Here is a 17719-nt window from a genome sequence, read left to right on the forward strand (position 1 = left end):
AGTCAGACGGAAGCATGCCGCTCCATCAGGCCATATGGCATTAGCATGAGCTTTCCAAAAAGTGGTCTTATTTGGACTGGGATATTGGCGAGAGACGTAGCATCCGCGGAAGCGAAATAGTTAATTTTTACCCGCGATGCATCTACCTAAGTAGGCTAAATGCCAGCGGAAGAAATCAATGGCGAGTTTTTTTCCTGGTCGTTGGTGCGGTCTCTCGGTTAGTGTCGATTGGCCACAACAGTCTTCACAAATCACTGTCGTTCGGACAATTTACTGGTTTCTCTTATAGCCGGCTCATCGTGAATCAAATGACCACAGATCATCAACTCTCCACGAATTCACTGCTACGTCACACTAAATCCAGGCATGATGCACAGACACAATCCACTATTACTCATCTAAAAGTGTTTGTACGTCATCAACCGTCATCACAAGTCACCACTGCACGTCATCACACGCCACCATACGTTACCACATGTCACCACACATCATCTCATATTAGTGAAGTCCCCGCCACCAAGAATCAACATATGGGTTGCCGTACATCGACAAATTACTCCTGCACCCTATAGGCCGAAGAAGCAGTGCATCCGGAAGTGCCGCGTCGGGTGGATGGGCGTGACTGAGCGGTCTGAGAGGGGCGTGGCGGCGCGGTCGGAGCGGGCGTGGTCCGCTGCACACTGACGTGCCCCGCATTAGTCCCTGGCGGAATAGGCACGTCGGCAATGCTGTGCCTTCCGTGCAACAATTGTACCATCAAGGCTGCGTCAGATGAATGCGCTGCGGCTATTGAGCCGAGTTTAAAGGGACTATCCCACCTTTAACATGGGGTTTGAGTTGAGATAGCCAAGTTTGCGGCGAGGTTCAGAAACCACTATCTATCTAGGTTGCAACCCCCGCGGCCTCTTGGTGTTGAAGAAATTCGTTCCCTTCATTTGAAAATGGGCCTTGTACAAGGCCCTATCTTCAACATGGAGCGACCGTTAGTGTGACGTCACTTCGTTTAGTCATTCTGATTTAAATGGGTTTGTTCGTTGAAAAATCGCTTAAAACTTGGTCTGAACTTTGTTGTGGTGCCTACAGAGTAAAAAGAATCAGCTTTATGACAGTAATGTGGCCTGGGGAAGGAGGTAATTTTGGGCTGTGACGTCACATATTTGAAAGTTTGTGTTTGGAATATGGGAAGCCTAAGATGTTTAATGAAAAATAAATGCCAGAACCGTGTTCCTGGTCATCCAATCTATAAAGTCGGGCACAATTTAACCCTCGCCCTGGCAGGGCATTTTTCATAACACGGCCTGGCAGGGGGGGGGGGTCGATGCGACCCCCCCCCTCGCGATTGGCTCCTATGGCACCTAGAAACACCAAATTTGGTAGGTAGGTGGGCCCCCTGGAGTTCTCGCCCCTGTGCAAATTTGGTTGCTCTAGGTCAATATTTAGGGGGGTTTTGGGGGGTATAAATGTAAAAATTTCGCTAAAAACAGGTCAAAAGTTTTTCGCTTATAACTTTTGATCTAATTTAGATAGAGCAAAACGAAAAGCACCACTGAACTCAGCACGTCAAGGCGCGTCGAATGATATACTTTTTAGCTTGCTTAAGTGTACTTAATGTTTTTCTTAAATTTTAACCCTCGCCCGTAAACGGCGATCTGCCACCTTCGCCCATGCAGGGGGGGGGGGGTTGGTGCGACCCCCCCTTGGCGTTTGAAAACGGAGCGTCGTAGAGCTTAGCGGAAAAGACCAACGGATTGCTCTCGCCAAGATCTCGCGATTGGTGGTATATTTTTTGGTCCTAGGTCAACATTTGACCTACTTTTGACCATGGGTGAAACTTTGACATCACCATTGGGGTCCCAAACGTCCAAGGGGGCCTCCATTTAGTGGGGGCCTCCAAGCAATTAGGGGCCTCCAATTGCGGAAGCGGTAATTTACGAACCACGCCAGGGCCTCCTCTAAGAAATTTTCATTGGGGGACCAGAGGCTCAGAAGCCAAACCTGGGGTACCCCCAAATCCAGTTTTCTCATCGGATTTAGGCCACTTATTTTTCGTCACAGCTCTGATGCCATTATTTATTTATTCATTTTTGAATATTGATAAAGAAATGGTAGGTCACCTGACCCTACTGGTGGATCCAGGCCAGCAGGGTGACATTGTATGTAAATATTCCCCGCGGCATCCGAAATCGACGAAAATTTCTGGCCTTTTCACTTTTGACAATAAAACACAATGCCTTTATTATAGAAAAAAAATAATTAACGGCACAGCATTGCGCAAGGAATCTAGCCGTAAGCCGACCCCAGAAAGTGTGAGGGTTAAATTCGCCCGCACCTGGGGGGAGGGTCGCCACCCCCAAGTTAGTTTTTCTGCTCTACACATTTAATCTACATTTTTAAAGCCAGAAACCTGATTTTTTTTTGTATAGCTGCTTTTCTATCTTTTCTCAGCGTCCATTGAAAATTTCAAGTTTCTGTGGCTTTTGGGTTTGGAGATATGACCTTGTTCTTCAGGTCATGTCATGTCCTAAATGACGAATACCCAATATCTTGCGATGGCTATGGGCCTTGTGAGCTTTTGACACGCTGATTTCGGCTTTTTTTTGCCAGTCTTACCTCAACATTGAACATGTTGTTCTGCGATGTACAGGTGTCAGGGTCAGGGTCAAGTTCAACCTAGGTCATCTAAAATTATTGCGCTTTAGGCAAGCTGAATTTACTTTTCGTGAAGTTTCTTTGACTGTATGTTTAGTAAAAGCTTCTCAGTTCATGATCAAGTGTAATAGGGACACACAAACCGATCTGTGCACACATCAGTACATACACAGACATACACAGACATACAAACACATATCATTGACCTTGACCTAACTTGACGTGAAATGACCAGTGACCACAGCCAGCAAATTAGTCGGATAGTGTGACAAAGAGCTGTTCTAGCTGGCTTGGCACTAATACGGCAGCGTCATCGGTATATGATGGGTTGGCCCGCTGCTTTTGTAGGTATCTTATTCGACATCACCACAATTTTTTCTTACAAGATTTTAAGCCTTGTGGTCAAGAGCAACAGATTCTTTGGGAAGAGACGAATCCAATGATACCAATTTTACCTCATCAGGTCAGTTATTGACCTTCAAGGTCAGGTCAAACTAAAAAATGTTGCTGTTTGGGGTCACCGTTGCCCGTTGGAATATCACGTGCGCTGCTCATCATATACCGATGACGCTGCCGTATTGTGGTGCCAAGCCAGCTAGAACCTCTTTGTCACACTATCCGACTAGGTTTTTGCTGGCTGTGGTCATTTCAGGTCAAGTTAGCTCAAGGTCAATGACATGTGTTTGTATGTCTGTGTGTGTCTGTGTGTATACTGATGTGTGCACCGATTGTGAATGTGTCCATATTACATGAGATCATGAACTGAGAAGTTTTTACCAAAAATACAGTCAAAGAAACTTCACGAAAGTAAATTCAGCTTGCCTAAAACGCAATATTTTTAGACAACCTAGGTTGACCTTGACCCTGACCCTGGCATCTCAACATCATTGAACAACATGTTCCATGATAGGTGGGAGGTAAGACTGACAAAAAAGGCCGAAATCAAGGTGTCAAAAGCTCACAAGACCCAACGCCAACGCAAGATATTGGGTATTTGTCATTTGGGTTATGACATTACCTGAAGAATAAGGTCATATCTCCGAAACCAAAAACCACAGAAACTTGAAATTTTCAGTGGACGCTAAAAAAGGATAGAGCAGCAGCTATACGAAACATCCGACTTCTAGCAATCAAAATGTTTAGTGCAGAGCAGAAAAAAACTACCTAGGGCGGGGGGGGGGTGGCAACCACTGCCCCCCCCCCCCATGTGCGGACGAGGATTACCTAAGTAATTTGAATATCAGGAAAATAATTGATTAAATCAGGTATTCCAACATAGTCCCGCTTTATTATAGGTGACCTCCGATTTGTGTTGCATCTAAGTTGCCCAGGGGGCCTCTTATTTGTAATTGTAGGTACAGTACAGAGAGCCTCCTACTTCGACTACTTGCACAGAGAGCCTCCCATACAGCTAAGCTTCTACAGGTCGAGCGCCGGTCTCTTGTACGTACAGAAAGCCCCCTACTGTTACAGAGGGCCTCCTGTTTGTCTAGGGGGCCTCCTATTGGTTAACGGCGCCTCCTATTTGTCCAAGCGGCCTCCTATTCGTCTATGGGGCCTCCTATTTGTCCAGGAGGCCTCCTGTTTCTCCAGAAGGTCCCCTATTTATCCAGGGGGCTTCTATTTTCCAGGGGGCTTCCTCTTTATCTAGGGGGCCTCCTACGTGTTCAGAGGCCTCCTATTTATCCAGGGGTCTTTTATTCGACTAGGGGTCTCATATTTGTGCAGGGGCCTCCTATTTGTCCAAGGGTCTCCTACTTGTCCCGGGGCCTCCTTTTTTGAAGGGACTCCTTTTTGTTAAGGGAGCCTTCTATTTGTCCAGGGGGCCTCCTATTCGTACAGAGGGCCTCTAGCTCCTACTTGTCCATGGAGCCTTCTATTTGTTCAAGAGGTCCCCTATTTGTCCAGGGGGCCTCCTATTTGTCCAAGGGACCTGTTATTTTTCTAGGGGGCCTCTTTGCCCAAGAGGCCTACTATTTGTCCAGCGTGCCTCGTACGTGTTCAGGGGGTCTCCTATTTGTCCAGGGAGCCTCCTATTGGTTAAAGTAGCCTCTTATTTTCCAAGCGGCCTCCTATTTATCCAGAGGGCTCCTATTTTTACGGGGCCTCCTCTTTATCCAGGGGGCCTCCTTGTTCAGGGGGCCTCCTGATTGTCCAGGGGGCCTCCTTTTGTGAGAGGGGCCTCTTATTTGTCCAGGGGCCTCTTTTTGTGAAAGGGGCCTCCTGTTTGTCTAGGTCTAGGACCTTCTATTTGTCCAGGGGGCCTCCTATTTTTGCAGGGGGCCTCCTATTTGTACAGAGGGCCTCCTACTTGTCCATGGGGCCTCCTATGTGTCCAGGGGCCTCCTTTTGTGAAAGGGGCCTCCTGTTTGTCTAGGTCTAGGACCTCCTATTTGTCCAGGGGGCCTCCTATTTTTGCAGGGGGCCTCCTATTTGTACAGAGGGCCTCCTACTTGTCCATGGGGCCTCCTATTTGTTCAGGGGGCTTCTTTTTTTGTACAGAGGGCCTCCTATTTGTCCATGGGGCCTACTATTTGTCTAGGGGCCTCTTATTTGTCTAGGGCCTCCTATTTGTCCAGGAGGCCTCCTGCTTGTCCAGAGAGCCTCCTATTTCTCCAGGGGGCCTCCTGTTTTCCGGGGGGGCCTCCTACTTGTTCAGGGGGCCTCCTATTTGTCCAACAGGGCCTCCGATTTGTCCAAGGGGCCTCCTATTTAAACAGAGAACCTTTTATATGAACATCGGACCTCCGTTTACAAAGTAGCTAGTGCGTCTCGGGGGCCTCCACTATTGGGGTCCCAAAATGACAATTGGGGTCCCAAATGTTCGCATTGGGGTCCCACATGGGACCTCGAAAGTATACAAAGTTACACCCATGCTTTTGACCGGTCAAAGGTCAAATTTTCGGAAAAATAGACTTTTTTCAACTTTCCGCGGCGATTGCGGCAAAACGGTGGGAGATATCGACTTGAAACCTTCACTATCGTGTTCCTTGATCAATTCTCTATCGTTTGGTATGTATTTCGTTTCCCTAGCTCTACAAATGGCGCGTTGGGAGCGCCGGAAGTCGGCAAGGTCACAGTCGGCGGCAGAAATTCGAAAAATCAAAATTTAAATTTTTGAAATCTGATTGTATTTCTGGATTTGGAAGGTCCATTTGCTCCCTATAGAAGCTAATATTGCTGCATATTCTAATTGAGGTGACAAGAATTAGCAAAATAGTGGTTCGGGCGCTTTTCAAAAATAGTACCGGACGCTGTTCCTCTTGTGACGTCATAGCTCCGTGACCTGACCTGACCCGGTCAAGTTTCTTATACCATATGATAGCCAATACTTGCCCCAACATGCATGGGAAGTTTCATCACGATCCATCAACCGATGTCCGTACCACCGGCAGGAAACCTCGGGCGTTGGCACTCAGTTTGTGAAAATCCGGCCGGAGGCTGTTCCCTTTGTGACGTCATAACTCCGTGACCTGACATGACCCGGTCAAATTTTATTTACCAAAAGATGCGCAAGGTTTGCCCCATAAGGTACCCAAAATTTGGCGGCGCTGCGCGCCGCCGTTTTTGCACTATTTCCGAAAAACCTCAGGGGGGGGGTGTTGCACCAACCCCCCCCCCCTACATGGGCGAGGGTTAAGTAAACTTAAATTAATAAATTAAGTTCAAGTTAACCAAATTGCATCATATCGCACATCATTCGATTCGGCTGATCGCCAGGAACACATTGATACCATTTTTTAAGCTCTAGCGTCATTATGTGCCAAGTTATTGGCAAAAACGTCATTTGACCTCAGTTGACCTCATTTGACCTGACCCATGGATAAGTACACCAAACAAAGAAGCACAAAGTGACCTGCTGTTAAGTACTGTGGTTTCAAAGCACAAAAGTGATAGAACGAAGCGGATATCTCCAGTATTTTCCGAATTTAGTATTTTCCCATAGGCTTAACATTACGACGTAATGACCTCTAACTGACCTCAGGTCAGTGACCTCAAAAAACCCGAACTATATGTTATACAACTCGGTGACCTTAGCACATCCTGAAAGTTTGAAGGAAATCGGTCCAAAACTGTGAGTTGGACAGGTGCAACAAGAAAATTGAAATTTGACCATGACCTTGTACCGGTTTTTGTGACCTGGTGACCTGACCCAAGGTCACCCGGACCTGAAATTTTCAGGTCATATGTAAGAAGGTTGCCCCATAGGCTGTGCCAAATTTGGCGGCGCGCACGCCGCCGTTTTTACGCTATCTTCGAAAAACCTTAGGGGGGGGGGGGTCGCATCGACCCCCCCCCCCCTGCCAGGGCGAGGGTTAACTGGTTTTAACAACATTTTAGAAGGTGGGACAGTCCCTTTAAATGCAAAGGCCCACATCCGGGGACGTGTGCCCATCTGCGTCACTCTTTATCATTTCTATCCGTCCGTTTGACGAGCCAGGAGTCGACATCGGGGACTTCGCAGCCCATTAAATGTCGGGGGCATGATGAAACACGGGTGGATTCAACAGTGCAGTTTAGGAGTGGCACTGCGCACCGCGTTTGCGACAGCGTCCCTCTCCCGCCTGCCAATCAGCCCCGCCCGACCCCACACCGATATGGAACCTCAGGACCCCTCGTCCGATAACGGTTCCCGTAGACCGGCCCCTCGCCGGCAGAACATTGATTGTCGATCGTCGAGGTCGATGATAGGCTATCGAGCTGGATCGTCGGCCGGTGAGCGGGGCCGGTTCGAGGGTGGTCAGGAAAATCGGCCCGGACTGCAGGCGTTCAGCGCGCACCGGCGTGCCATAGGCTGCGCTGCAGGGTTCACCACGGATGCACCGCTGCAGCCAGTTCAAAGACGTCTTCCGCGAATGTTGAACGCTCATTGGAAGCGTCCCATACCGTATAAAAATGACACGACAGGAAATGTCAGAGAGAATCACGAGCGGCAGTGTCAGGTTAAGCGGCAGATAACGTGTAACGGTCCGTGTTACATCCACTGGTGAGTGGTGACATCTAATGGCGCCTGAGACCGTATATAACTCATACAACGAGCGCTCGGTTTACACCAGACGTCTGCATTACTGCACACCCTATATGGCTGATGTTATTCGCAGCTGTACGACTTTGGTGAGACGGTACAACAGCTGCGCGTCTGGCGCGATTCACCACCCGACCTCAGCCACACGACCGGGGGCACGTCAGCCAAATCCGCGGGCGCCGGGGGGGGGGGGGGCGCCCACGAGCCACGGGCGCCAGCGGGGCGCCGCCGGGGCGCCGCGCGGCCCGCAGTAGGCCGCCGACGGACCATCACCGGCATGCGGACAATCTTCCTGCCGCCAAATACGGTCTGTCGTGACAATTAAGCGCATTTCATGGTCGGACTGCTGTCGGACCTGGTCTGCTGACTCGGCCGGATTGCACCGCTTAGCACCCACAGTTTTTTAAGGTCTGAGGACAGCCACAAGGGTGTCGCGTAGTATTGCTTCGGGCAAACTGCTGGAAGTGTGATTTGGAAGGATGGGAAGGTTGAGCACAGAGTGAGACAACCAGGTTACGGAGGTAATTGAAGACACGACCTCACTCTTGTCACGCAACATTAATCCTTTCCTTTAATCTGAAGGTAATTCAGCAAAAAAGGAAGGTCGGGACGGTCAATTTTTGCTGGTAGAATTGAACTCTGGTCAGTACTACTGCCCAAAGTCCCGGGGAATCATGACGGTGCTCTTCCGTGCACCTTGCCGGATTCGCTCACACTCAGCGCCCACAGCAGATTATGGACGGGCGCGTGATTCGCTTTTCCTCCCCACGTCCGCACCTGTCAGCTTTCAGTTAATTGGCCAGCACGTAACCCATTAGGCAAAACGGTTCTTATTCCTCGCAGCCTTGAATGGGCCGAGGCATCGGCAGTTGTTCCGGTTGCTGACGCACGAGAGCGGGTGTAAATGCTGAGGATGCAGCGATGCTCGCAGCTGAGCTCGAGAAGGTGAACATTTCGCGGGAGGAGAGATCAGCTCGGTCTGGACTCACCTGGTGAGAGGGCGGGGTCGCTGCTCCAAGTTCACGCTGGTCTGGGTCATAAAGGTCCGCATGACTGCCCAAGTCGAGTGCGGCTCCCAACCGTGACCTGACGGTCTGTCTCACACCGGCCCCAGGCCCGTCTCAGCACTGCCGGTATCCCTCTCTCTCCCTCACTGTCAGCGTCACGCAGCCCTCGCTCAGCTCTCCTGATCACTCGGCTCACTCCGGTTCTCTCGCTCTGGCTCACTCTCGCTCGCTGGCTCTCGCGCGCCACTGCTCGCTCGCGGCGCGAGGCGCCCGGCCTGCACGTCCGTAGCGCCGGCGCCGACTGCCGGCCGGCCTGCCGCCCTCGCCGAGCGGCGACGTACCGCACCTCAGCGCCCTCCTACGACAGACCGCGGCGGCGGGGCGGCGCGGCGGCGGGGCGGCGCAGCGGCGGAGCGGCGGGCAGCCACGCGCCGGCCGCCGGACCTCGCCAGGAACGCGCGCACATACCAGCCCAGTGCCCACGGCACCCCGGAATGAGGAAAGAGGTGGCCGCCGTCAGAATGTGCGTCTCGGTTATCACTCGGCCGGGGTGGAGACAGGCCGGGCAGAGCGCGGTGATAGATGCGCGCTCCGCCCGTGTTTACCCCTGGGTCAGACGGCGCGTGCCTCTCCCTGGTGCTCGGCATCAGGAGGCGGCGGCCCGGCTTTGGGACGGCTGAACAGGTATTTAGCAGAGCTGGAAAGTCGATGAGTGTTACCTTTCGAAGATCACGGCTGATGAAGCTGAAAGATTTATATTTGGGCAGGAAAGAGGCCGAGCCCACACACGACCATAAAGCATTCGTGTGACATGGGTGTTCGATGTATCAAAGGAATTAATTTCGACACGCAGCCGGCTCGCATAACGGATCTGCAGCACACCGACAAAAGTTTTGCGCACTTGGTCCGCAAACTAGCAGTGCAGTTCAATAATAAAATAAAATATCCAACCGGCCTGCAAGGACAGTCTTGCACGAATAATTGCGGACTGTCACTTTGCTGCATTCAGCTTCACTAGGATATGACAATGCAGGCTCGTATAAGCGTCCCAGGACAGCCAGTGCTCACTGATTTACGAGCTTGTTTGGCATACATACCCATGACACTCATCCGCATACAATGCGAGTCTCCAAACTGTAAAACCGATCGGCGTAGCGCCAGCTTTAGCCACACACGATCTTGACCCAGAGAGGTAACAATGGCATTCCTGCGGGTGCCGTCATTCGCCGAGTGTGCTCCTGGGGCCGCGGCGCAGCCACCCGCGCACCACATGTCTCGCCGAGTGCACGCGCCATCAGTGATGTTCCGCCGCCCTGAGCCGACCGGCCCGCTACCGTTACCGATTATAGGTCGGCCGCCGCGCCGGCCGGCCGGCTATAGGTCTGCGGTGAGCGGATAGCGTACACCGGCTGGCAACCGGCCGGCCGTCCTGCGCTCCCAGGGCCGTGTGGCCGCGTCGACGTAAATCGGCGCCGACACCGGCGTTGGCGGCGTTGGAAACAGTGTACGGATACTGGTAAAATAGTGACGGTAGTTGGAATGACCTAGTGTAAGAAAATATAAAATAAGATGCACTGAAGTTTCAGCACAAACCAAAATGTGCGAGAGCTGGAAAATGACTGGTTTTTGACCCAATAAAGGCAACGGAAAAAACTGAAATTTGTGGATTACATCACAGTGTGTTACAAAAAGCGAAAGAAAAGAAGGAAGCGCACCAACAGGCTGGACTCAGTAAGAGATTGTGGAGAACCTAGCGGCGTCTCTGACCGGGAGGCTGTCAATTAATAACGCCACACCGTGTCTCCCACGGTGATCCGCCCGCCGGCCGGCCTGGCGCGTCGTTTAACGGTGGTTTTCAATCGACGCAGGCCGCCGGCGGTATACGCTAGACTGGCATATGATGGCCCGGCCGGCAGCGGCGGCATGAGACTGGCAGTGGCTTATAGAGAGTGTGGAGGCAGCGACAGAGGGGACAGTTAGCAGCGGCTCAGAGTGTGACCGGCAGCAGCGGCAGACTGCAGTTAACAGAGACCTGGAGCAGTAGCAGCCGAGTGGCATCTGTTATGAAATGGGATAATGAATTGGATCTGGATGGGTGTGAGAGAGGCACAACTCGCAAGAAATATACCAAATTCAATCCAAATTGTCACCGAATGTCCATCAACGGAGCCAATTTCTTCTTCATCAATCACCATGGCCAGTGGAAGCTGTGAAGCGTGAAACTAAACGGAGCCACAATGCAGCGCGCACTTGCAAGCACAATTATTAGTATAGCATTGCATGCTGAGAAGCATTGATACTGCACAGCAGCGCACAATGCTAACGCAGCATCTCATCCCGCCGATACAGCCGCCACGGCCCTGTGCGGTCGGTCGGTTGGTCGGACCGCGCCCCCGCTCCCGTCTGCGGCAGTCCGACGGGTCACCGCGGCGGCGATGGTATCGGACGAGCAGCTGAGCGTCTGGTGGCCCCGTGTCTGCCACCGTCTCCCCCCCCCTCCCGCCTCCCCACACCCAGTCGTCACCCAGGCTCGCCACAGGCAGACATGTGTGCGAGGAGCAGAGGAGGCGGAGGGGGGGGGGAGGGGGACAGAAGCGTGGCAGCTGGTGAGTAAGGAAGGCCGGTGACGGCGGAACAAACCACCTACAATGCAGCTGCTGTGGAGAGCATCTGTACAAGTGTCGACTATACATGATACAAAGTGACTGTGCGGATATCGTTTGTTCTTATCACACCAAGCCGCTGACAGTTCCACATTAGAAAAAGTCATGACAGATATTTTCCTTTCAGCTTACGAAAGGGACCGCGCTAGGGAAAGAAAAGTAAGAGTTGGAGGCATTCGGTAGAGTGGTGAACCCTTTTAACCTTTGGAGAAGCAGGTGACGAAGAGGTCTTCATCTATTTCTACGGCTGTGACAGGCGGCATCCAGGCATCCGCTGCCGAGGACCGACCGTTAATGGCCCCGCAGAACCAGACAACGATGACACTATTTCCCCACTCCATAATTGATAACGGAAAGCCAGCCGATGAACGAATGAAAATGTAGAAGGTATGAAAAAGCACGTGACTAGCGACCGTGCCACCAGACATGGAATGCCGAGTGAGTCACTCACAAGCAGAACTTGTCGGTATTCACATACCAAACGGTTGTCGTAGCGTCCGGCCTAATATATTGGCCATTATGACATTGTAAAAAATGTAGGTACTTATAGTATGCATATAGAGCGGCTTAATTCTCATGTATTTAGGTAGGTACTCTTCTTGCTGTCATATATTACATATTTATTCAGTTTTCTGAGGTCATTAACTGAGCTCGTGGGAAGCTCATTAGCTCTACTCAGACCAACGCATGCTGAGTCGTTTTTGTTCGACTCTTGACATTGCAGCGTGTCGTTGGGGCCATAGCCCCGAAATCTAGGCATATATCTCGTGTGCAACTCAAGTTGCAAGCTTCCTGTAACGCTGGTGGATGGTCATTGCACTACTGTTCAAGGTCTTCGCCGTACGATAACGCAAATCGACATTTGCCCTGGTGTAGCTGTCAGTGGTGATTTGGCCTGCGCGTAGGAACGCTAAATATTTGCTGGCATCGATGTCACAAATCGAGCCACTGGACAAACTCCAGCCGAGAGTTGCGGCGGAGCGAAACGGCTGACGGACGCTTCTGTTTATGAATTTTGGCGGATTCTAGCATTCAAGCAGGACGGAATGCGCTGATGGCCCATGAGCATGTGTCTAGCTATCAGTTATCTTCTTGCATACCAACGCCTAGCTTATGGCTCGTATGCATAGATCATTTTATTCATTCACAGGATGTTTAGGGAAGATCAGATACTGCACTGACCTGGAAGCTCTACATAGTTTTCTGTCCCTTGCTGTATTTATCTTTTCACTTGAGTCAAAAATGGCGTTGGCCAATCAGTGGTGGTCGGTCATTACCATTCATTACGACCACTAGACGGCCTACAGTCCCCACATCTGCCCCTGCTAGTGGCGCCATGAAGAGACCCTAGCCATTATCAGGTGTCAAATGACGGGGAGATTTTGAGGGGAGGACATGACGGCATCTGGCAGACATCCGTCAATCTGTCGACTCCCAACAAACCGTCCTACCGACTTGTCTCTCAGCAGTCTTCTGCAGGACCAGGCGTATTTTGACAGGAACAAAAAAGAGAAAACATTATTTTTGAAGTCACCTTGTGACGATTTCGAGTAAGCACAACATTGGTCACAATGTTCACATTAGGTCATAGACCTCCGTATATCTGACTTCGGTATACAGAGCTCTAAGTTTGATAGAGCTCAAAGACTTAGGCACGTTTTCAATTAGCGTTATGCCATTTTTCTATCTTCACAGTTCACACACGATGTAGGTCATCAAAATCACTCATCCGTCGCATATTCAACGGGATTTATAAACATCGACAGAGGCAGAATAAGCTGATATGTTCCTCTCTCTAGAGAGAAGGGCCCAGCATCTGTGCCCTGTCAGCAACGATAAGGAGCTGAGTAGCCATTCCTCCCTCCTCATATCCCCCCTCCGCCTCCCGTCCCTCCCGGTTGGCTGGGTGTCATCTCCTCCCAAATGTCTCGCACATCTACACCCGCGGGCTGTAGAGTGAGGAAGACTAGACTCACGGCTCAGCGACCACAAAACGCGCCCCAAGGCGTCATTAGTGTCGATTTTTGTTAGCGCCGGCGGGTCCGCCGTTTGTGGGTCGGCCCCGGGTGCCAGAGGACCTGGCATGGTGCCAGCCCCGAGGGGAGAGCCAAGGTCATAGCCAACGGCGGCAGTGCCCGCTCCTTTCCAGTACAAAAAGACTAAAGAGATCGGGACCAGGGGGGCAGAGGGAGAAACAGGGCAGCTGCAGAGCCACAGACCGAAAACTTACTGACAAGAAAAGGCAGGTGCTGCCACAAAAGAGATAATAATCACGCCTGGATAGAAATCATCTGTCAATTTTTAATGATGATCGCGCCGTAAACCAATTTGTGCATTCAGGCAAATGGAGAATAGCTTTCAATAGATAAACCGCAACGCTAAAAGTTGTATAAAATCTCAGCGAGGTGTGATATCTAACAGAAGGGACCGCCAACACCTGCCCTGCTGCGTGAACAAGACAAGAACACTGGTCCAGCAGCTGGCCGCCAACGGACCGATGAGTCACTGTACAGAATCCAGCATTTTACTATTTTGAAGAGCAAGTTTTGTTACTTCAACGTTCAACAGTTATCACGCATGCATTCATAGAAACATTATATCCGTCACGATATGAAAGAAAACATAGACAGAGGTGTGGCGACGTTTGTTGACATCACCCGGCCAAAATGAACGATTGTCTTATGCATCATAACATAGCACCAAGCGTCTGCATTCGAAAAATAGAATTATTGGAAGTGTTTATCGTGATCTTGCAGATGTCCCGTTTCCCCGATCTTTTCCGCCTCGTTGTTTCTCTCCACTAACTATCTACAGTAAAGTCCCTTCCACTTTATGATATTTCCGTCATAAGAATAACAGTCGGACTTTACCCATTCCACAGACTGCATGAAAAATTCCCGAGGTGGATGATATTTGCTGACAGTTCAGAGGTAAACGACATCCGACAACAACCTAGTCCACACCGCAAGGTGACATTTACACGTAAAATGCCGTGCAACTGTCCGCTAACGCTCCGGAATCTGGAAATGGCAGCGTGTTCTCATAGCCCGAGACTGGGCAGAAATAAGGGAGCGGCTTACAGCCAGCTCTAACCTATCCCTCGCGGTTCGACAAACGCCAATCGCGCGATCGCCAGTGTTCACAGCACAGCCATCTGCCAATACGAGCACAATGAGGTTGTAAAAACTGAGGACACGACCTCGTATGACGTCAGGAGGACGAATTGAAGTGACAGTTACATCGGGTATTGTGCCCTATCTCAGACTAGAACCGGAGCTTCTGTTGTGGACAGGACACATCAAATGAGTTCCCCGCACAGCAAAAATAATGATTTTACATTGGTGGTTCAAATGAAAGAAACAAGCTTCTAAGTTCAAACAGTTTGGAAGATGCAATACTGCAAGATCTATGTAGTTGTCATACGGTAAATGATGTCTTTACGATAAGTTTCTTTGCATGTTTTGAACACAATCTGCACATAAATGTAACATGCACACATAGGTTTAATTGACCTCCTTCATCAAGCATATAGATCGCTACGGCACCGAAAACATCGGCCACCGTTTTCAATAGGAAATGCCTCCTTATTGTTCTCCCCGTTAGTTTTGCGAAGATCCAGCAGCAGCACATGCTTGTATGACCGGTGCCTCTGAGGATGGTTAGTGCAGCATGCAAGCCCGTTTACGGCTCTGATGCTGCAATGAAGCGGAAATAACTCACATTTCAGCACCCGTGATCAATCGCGGCAGCTACTGCGGCCCAGGTCTGAGCCATATATATGAAACGCTGTTATGTGCTGCTGAGTGTGCCAATCACGTATCGATGTTTTCTTCTAAGAGAGCTTATCTTGATAGGAAAAACGTCGAGTAGGACAGTGCGGTGACCGATCCTCCCGTATGAATGGCCGCACTTTTGACGGATATATAGGGCGTCCACGGCCCTATCTAGCATGTAACAAGCTAGCGCAGACAATTAGGACTGCTGAGCTGTAGCTATTCGATGTTTTGTAAACTTGCAATTGCAACATTAAGCGCTTTATTGAACAAATAAGCGTGAATTTAGCCTGCCAAAACTACTGGACGTGAATGAACGGTGGGAAAGGGCCGAGACGAGGCCTGGTGGGAAGGACAAACATCCATCCAGAGGCCTTCCTTTACACGCTAAGTGCACATCAGTGTCGCCTGCCTAGCGCCAAAGGAGCTACCGTCGTAAGCCCGCAATCAGTCTCCAACCCGACTGCCACCAGTACAAAGCACGACTCAGAAACTACTCTTTCGGTTACCAAGTCACATCGTATTGGTCACAGTGACACTGACGGAGTCACCAATCACAGCAACGCTGAGATCAGTCACACCGACAGTCACCAGTCACACCGACTCACAATGACCAGTCACACACAGACACAATCAGCGCTGACCAGCCTGTGACGTAAGAGTCGAGCCCATCACACGTGTGACGCATGTGGATGATCACATCTGTCCGCCAGATGCTCGGTCCGACCCTCTCGGTAGGAAGGGAGGGGGATAGCTGGGAGACGAGGGTGCCTTTCCCACGTGCAGTAGCGGGCATCGACAAACAGTGGCAAGGGCAAGCGACAAGTGACAACAACAGATGTGAGTTGTTCGTGGTTTGAGTCACCCTTCCAGCAGTGGTAGTGATACGGTCACACAAAAGAACAAACACAAATGGAACACAGTACTATATAAATCATAGCAGGCCAGAGTTGCATGTTTTCATCTCTCATCCAGTCTTATAGACTCAGTGCGGACCCATTAATCTATTCACCTCGCGAGACGTCCTCTGAGAAGATAACTATATACTAAAATGGTGAGCATAAAGGCGCGCCCGCATGCGCCATCGGACGAAAAGAAGTCTGGTGGCGCTATGGGCAACTGGACGGCTCTTTTATTGTCGGGCCAGCTCACGCGATTGAGCCCCGTAAGGCTAATGCCAAACGTGGAGGCTCGTTCTTCATGGGCCGGCGAGGTGTGGTGACGACAAGAGGGGAGAGCATAGGGGTTCAGATCGGCTGAGAGAGCTACTGGTAACTCGGAGCGGACACTACTTGGTAAAATACAATTCAAATACGATGCTGTATAATGTCCACTGTGCAGCATCCATTGACAACATTGCATATGAAGGTTACAACTTACAGCACCATGAGTTACCAGACGGGAGAATCCAGGTTAGTCGTGCAGAGTAAACGATCACATGACTAGAGCAAATATGGACCGTGTAGCCAGTGCTGAAGTTTTTACTTCCGTGACAACAAAGGATCACGATCATTTAGTGAAACCAAAACAAGAACTCTAAATCGTTTGTCATCATTCAGCCGTGGCTAACATGTATCGACTGCCATTCGATGGCGGACGTCTCGTGTCTTCCCTGGTAGAATGGCTCATTCAGTAGGAGTAATTGTGCACTGCGCGATATTTAATAGCTCGGTGCACGCTGGCGGCAGAATCTAGTGCAGCTATTTCCGGATGGTTCAGCAGCTTAATATACATATTCAAAAAGGCAACAAGCAAACCTTGTCAAATTGAGAGAAAGAGAATTGACCAAAAACATTTCTAATGATACAAATTTAGTAAGTAACTCATGCTGAAAGCATTTCAACGAATTTAGCTAGCAAGTGCGTTGCTCAGGAGCTCGTCCAGGTCCGACTAACCTTGAACTTGCATGGCTACAGAGTTTCTATAATGTCTTTTTATTTTATTTTTTATATTTTATTTTACATTTACCCATGAAGCCGCACAACTGCCACACAGAGCAGTGATTGATGTGGGATTCGCAGGGCCGCCCACAGTGCAGGCGGACGGAGGGGCGGTCACTGCCGGATGCACCAGCTAATGCAGTTCGCCGTGCACTATTATAATTAACGCCGGGTGGCGATTCCGAAAACGACCGCAGCTATGGCAACGAGGCACAATGACAAGCTTTATGGGAATAGAATGGGAAATAAGATTAATAAAAAGCGTTTCTGAATAATACATTAATGATTCAAGTCTAAACAAATAAAGGCATGTAAACTACATATAGCTTGCATTCGACGATGACAAACATATACACACAAATAGCAAGTTTGTTTACAATTATAACAACAGGTCCTAAAGACATTCCTGCCGCATTTCTGACTTGAGAACAAGAACGAAGTACCCCTAACCCAGCTGAGTGCCTCCTGTTCGCACCTCACCAGCATCCTCCTCCCGGCCCTTAGCGTCTCGCCTCGCCATCCATTTCCCAGCGGCTGGTTCCGGGCATACGTTTCGACGCTGTCTGCCCCACCAATTATCGGCACCGGAATTTGCGGCCCTGCACACGCACGTATGTACGGCCGGCTGCGGTCAGCCATCGGCCCTCGCCCCGGTGCAGAG

General features: G+C 50.3%; 1 protein-coding gene across 1 annotated transcript in view; it reads right to left on the bottom strand.

Annotated features, from left to right (window-relative positions):
* LOC122381727 (rap1 GTPase-activating protein 1-like) overlaps positions 1 to 8988 on the bottom strand; it is a 102890-nt gene extending 93902 nt beyond the window's left edge. The window contains exon 1 of the mRNA XM_043366260.1: positions 8665 to 8988. Within this exon, the coding sequence (XP_043222195.1) occupies positions 8665 to 8726 (62 nt within the window). The 5' untranslated portion in view covers positions 8727 to 8988. The remainder of the gene's footprint in view (positions 1 to 8664) is intronic.
* Positions 8989 to 17719: the final 8731 nt, after the last annotated feature.

Source organism: Amphibalanus amphitrite, unplaced genomic scaffold (assembly GCF_019059575.1).
Source record: "Amphibalanus amphitrite isolate SeventyFive unplaced genomic scaffold, NRLGWU_Aamphi_draft 000126F_arrow, whole genome shotgun sequence".
Classification (NCBI taxonomy): Eukaryota; Metazoa; Arthropoda; class Thecostraca; order Balanomorpha; family Balanidae; genus Amphibalanus; species Amphibalanus amphitrite.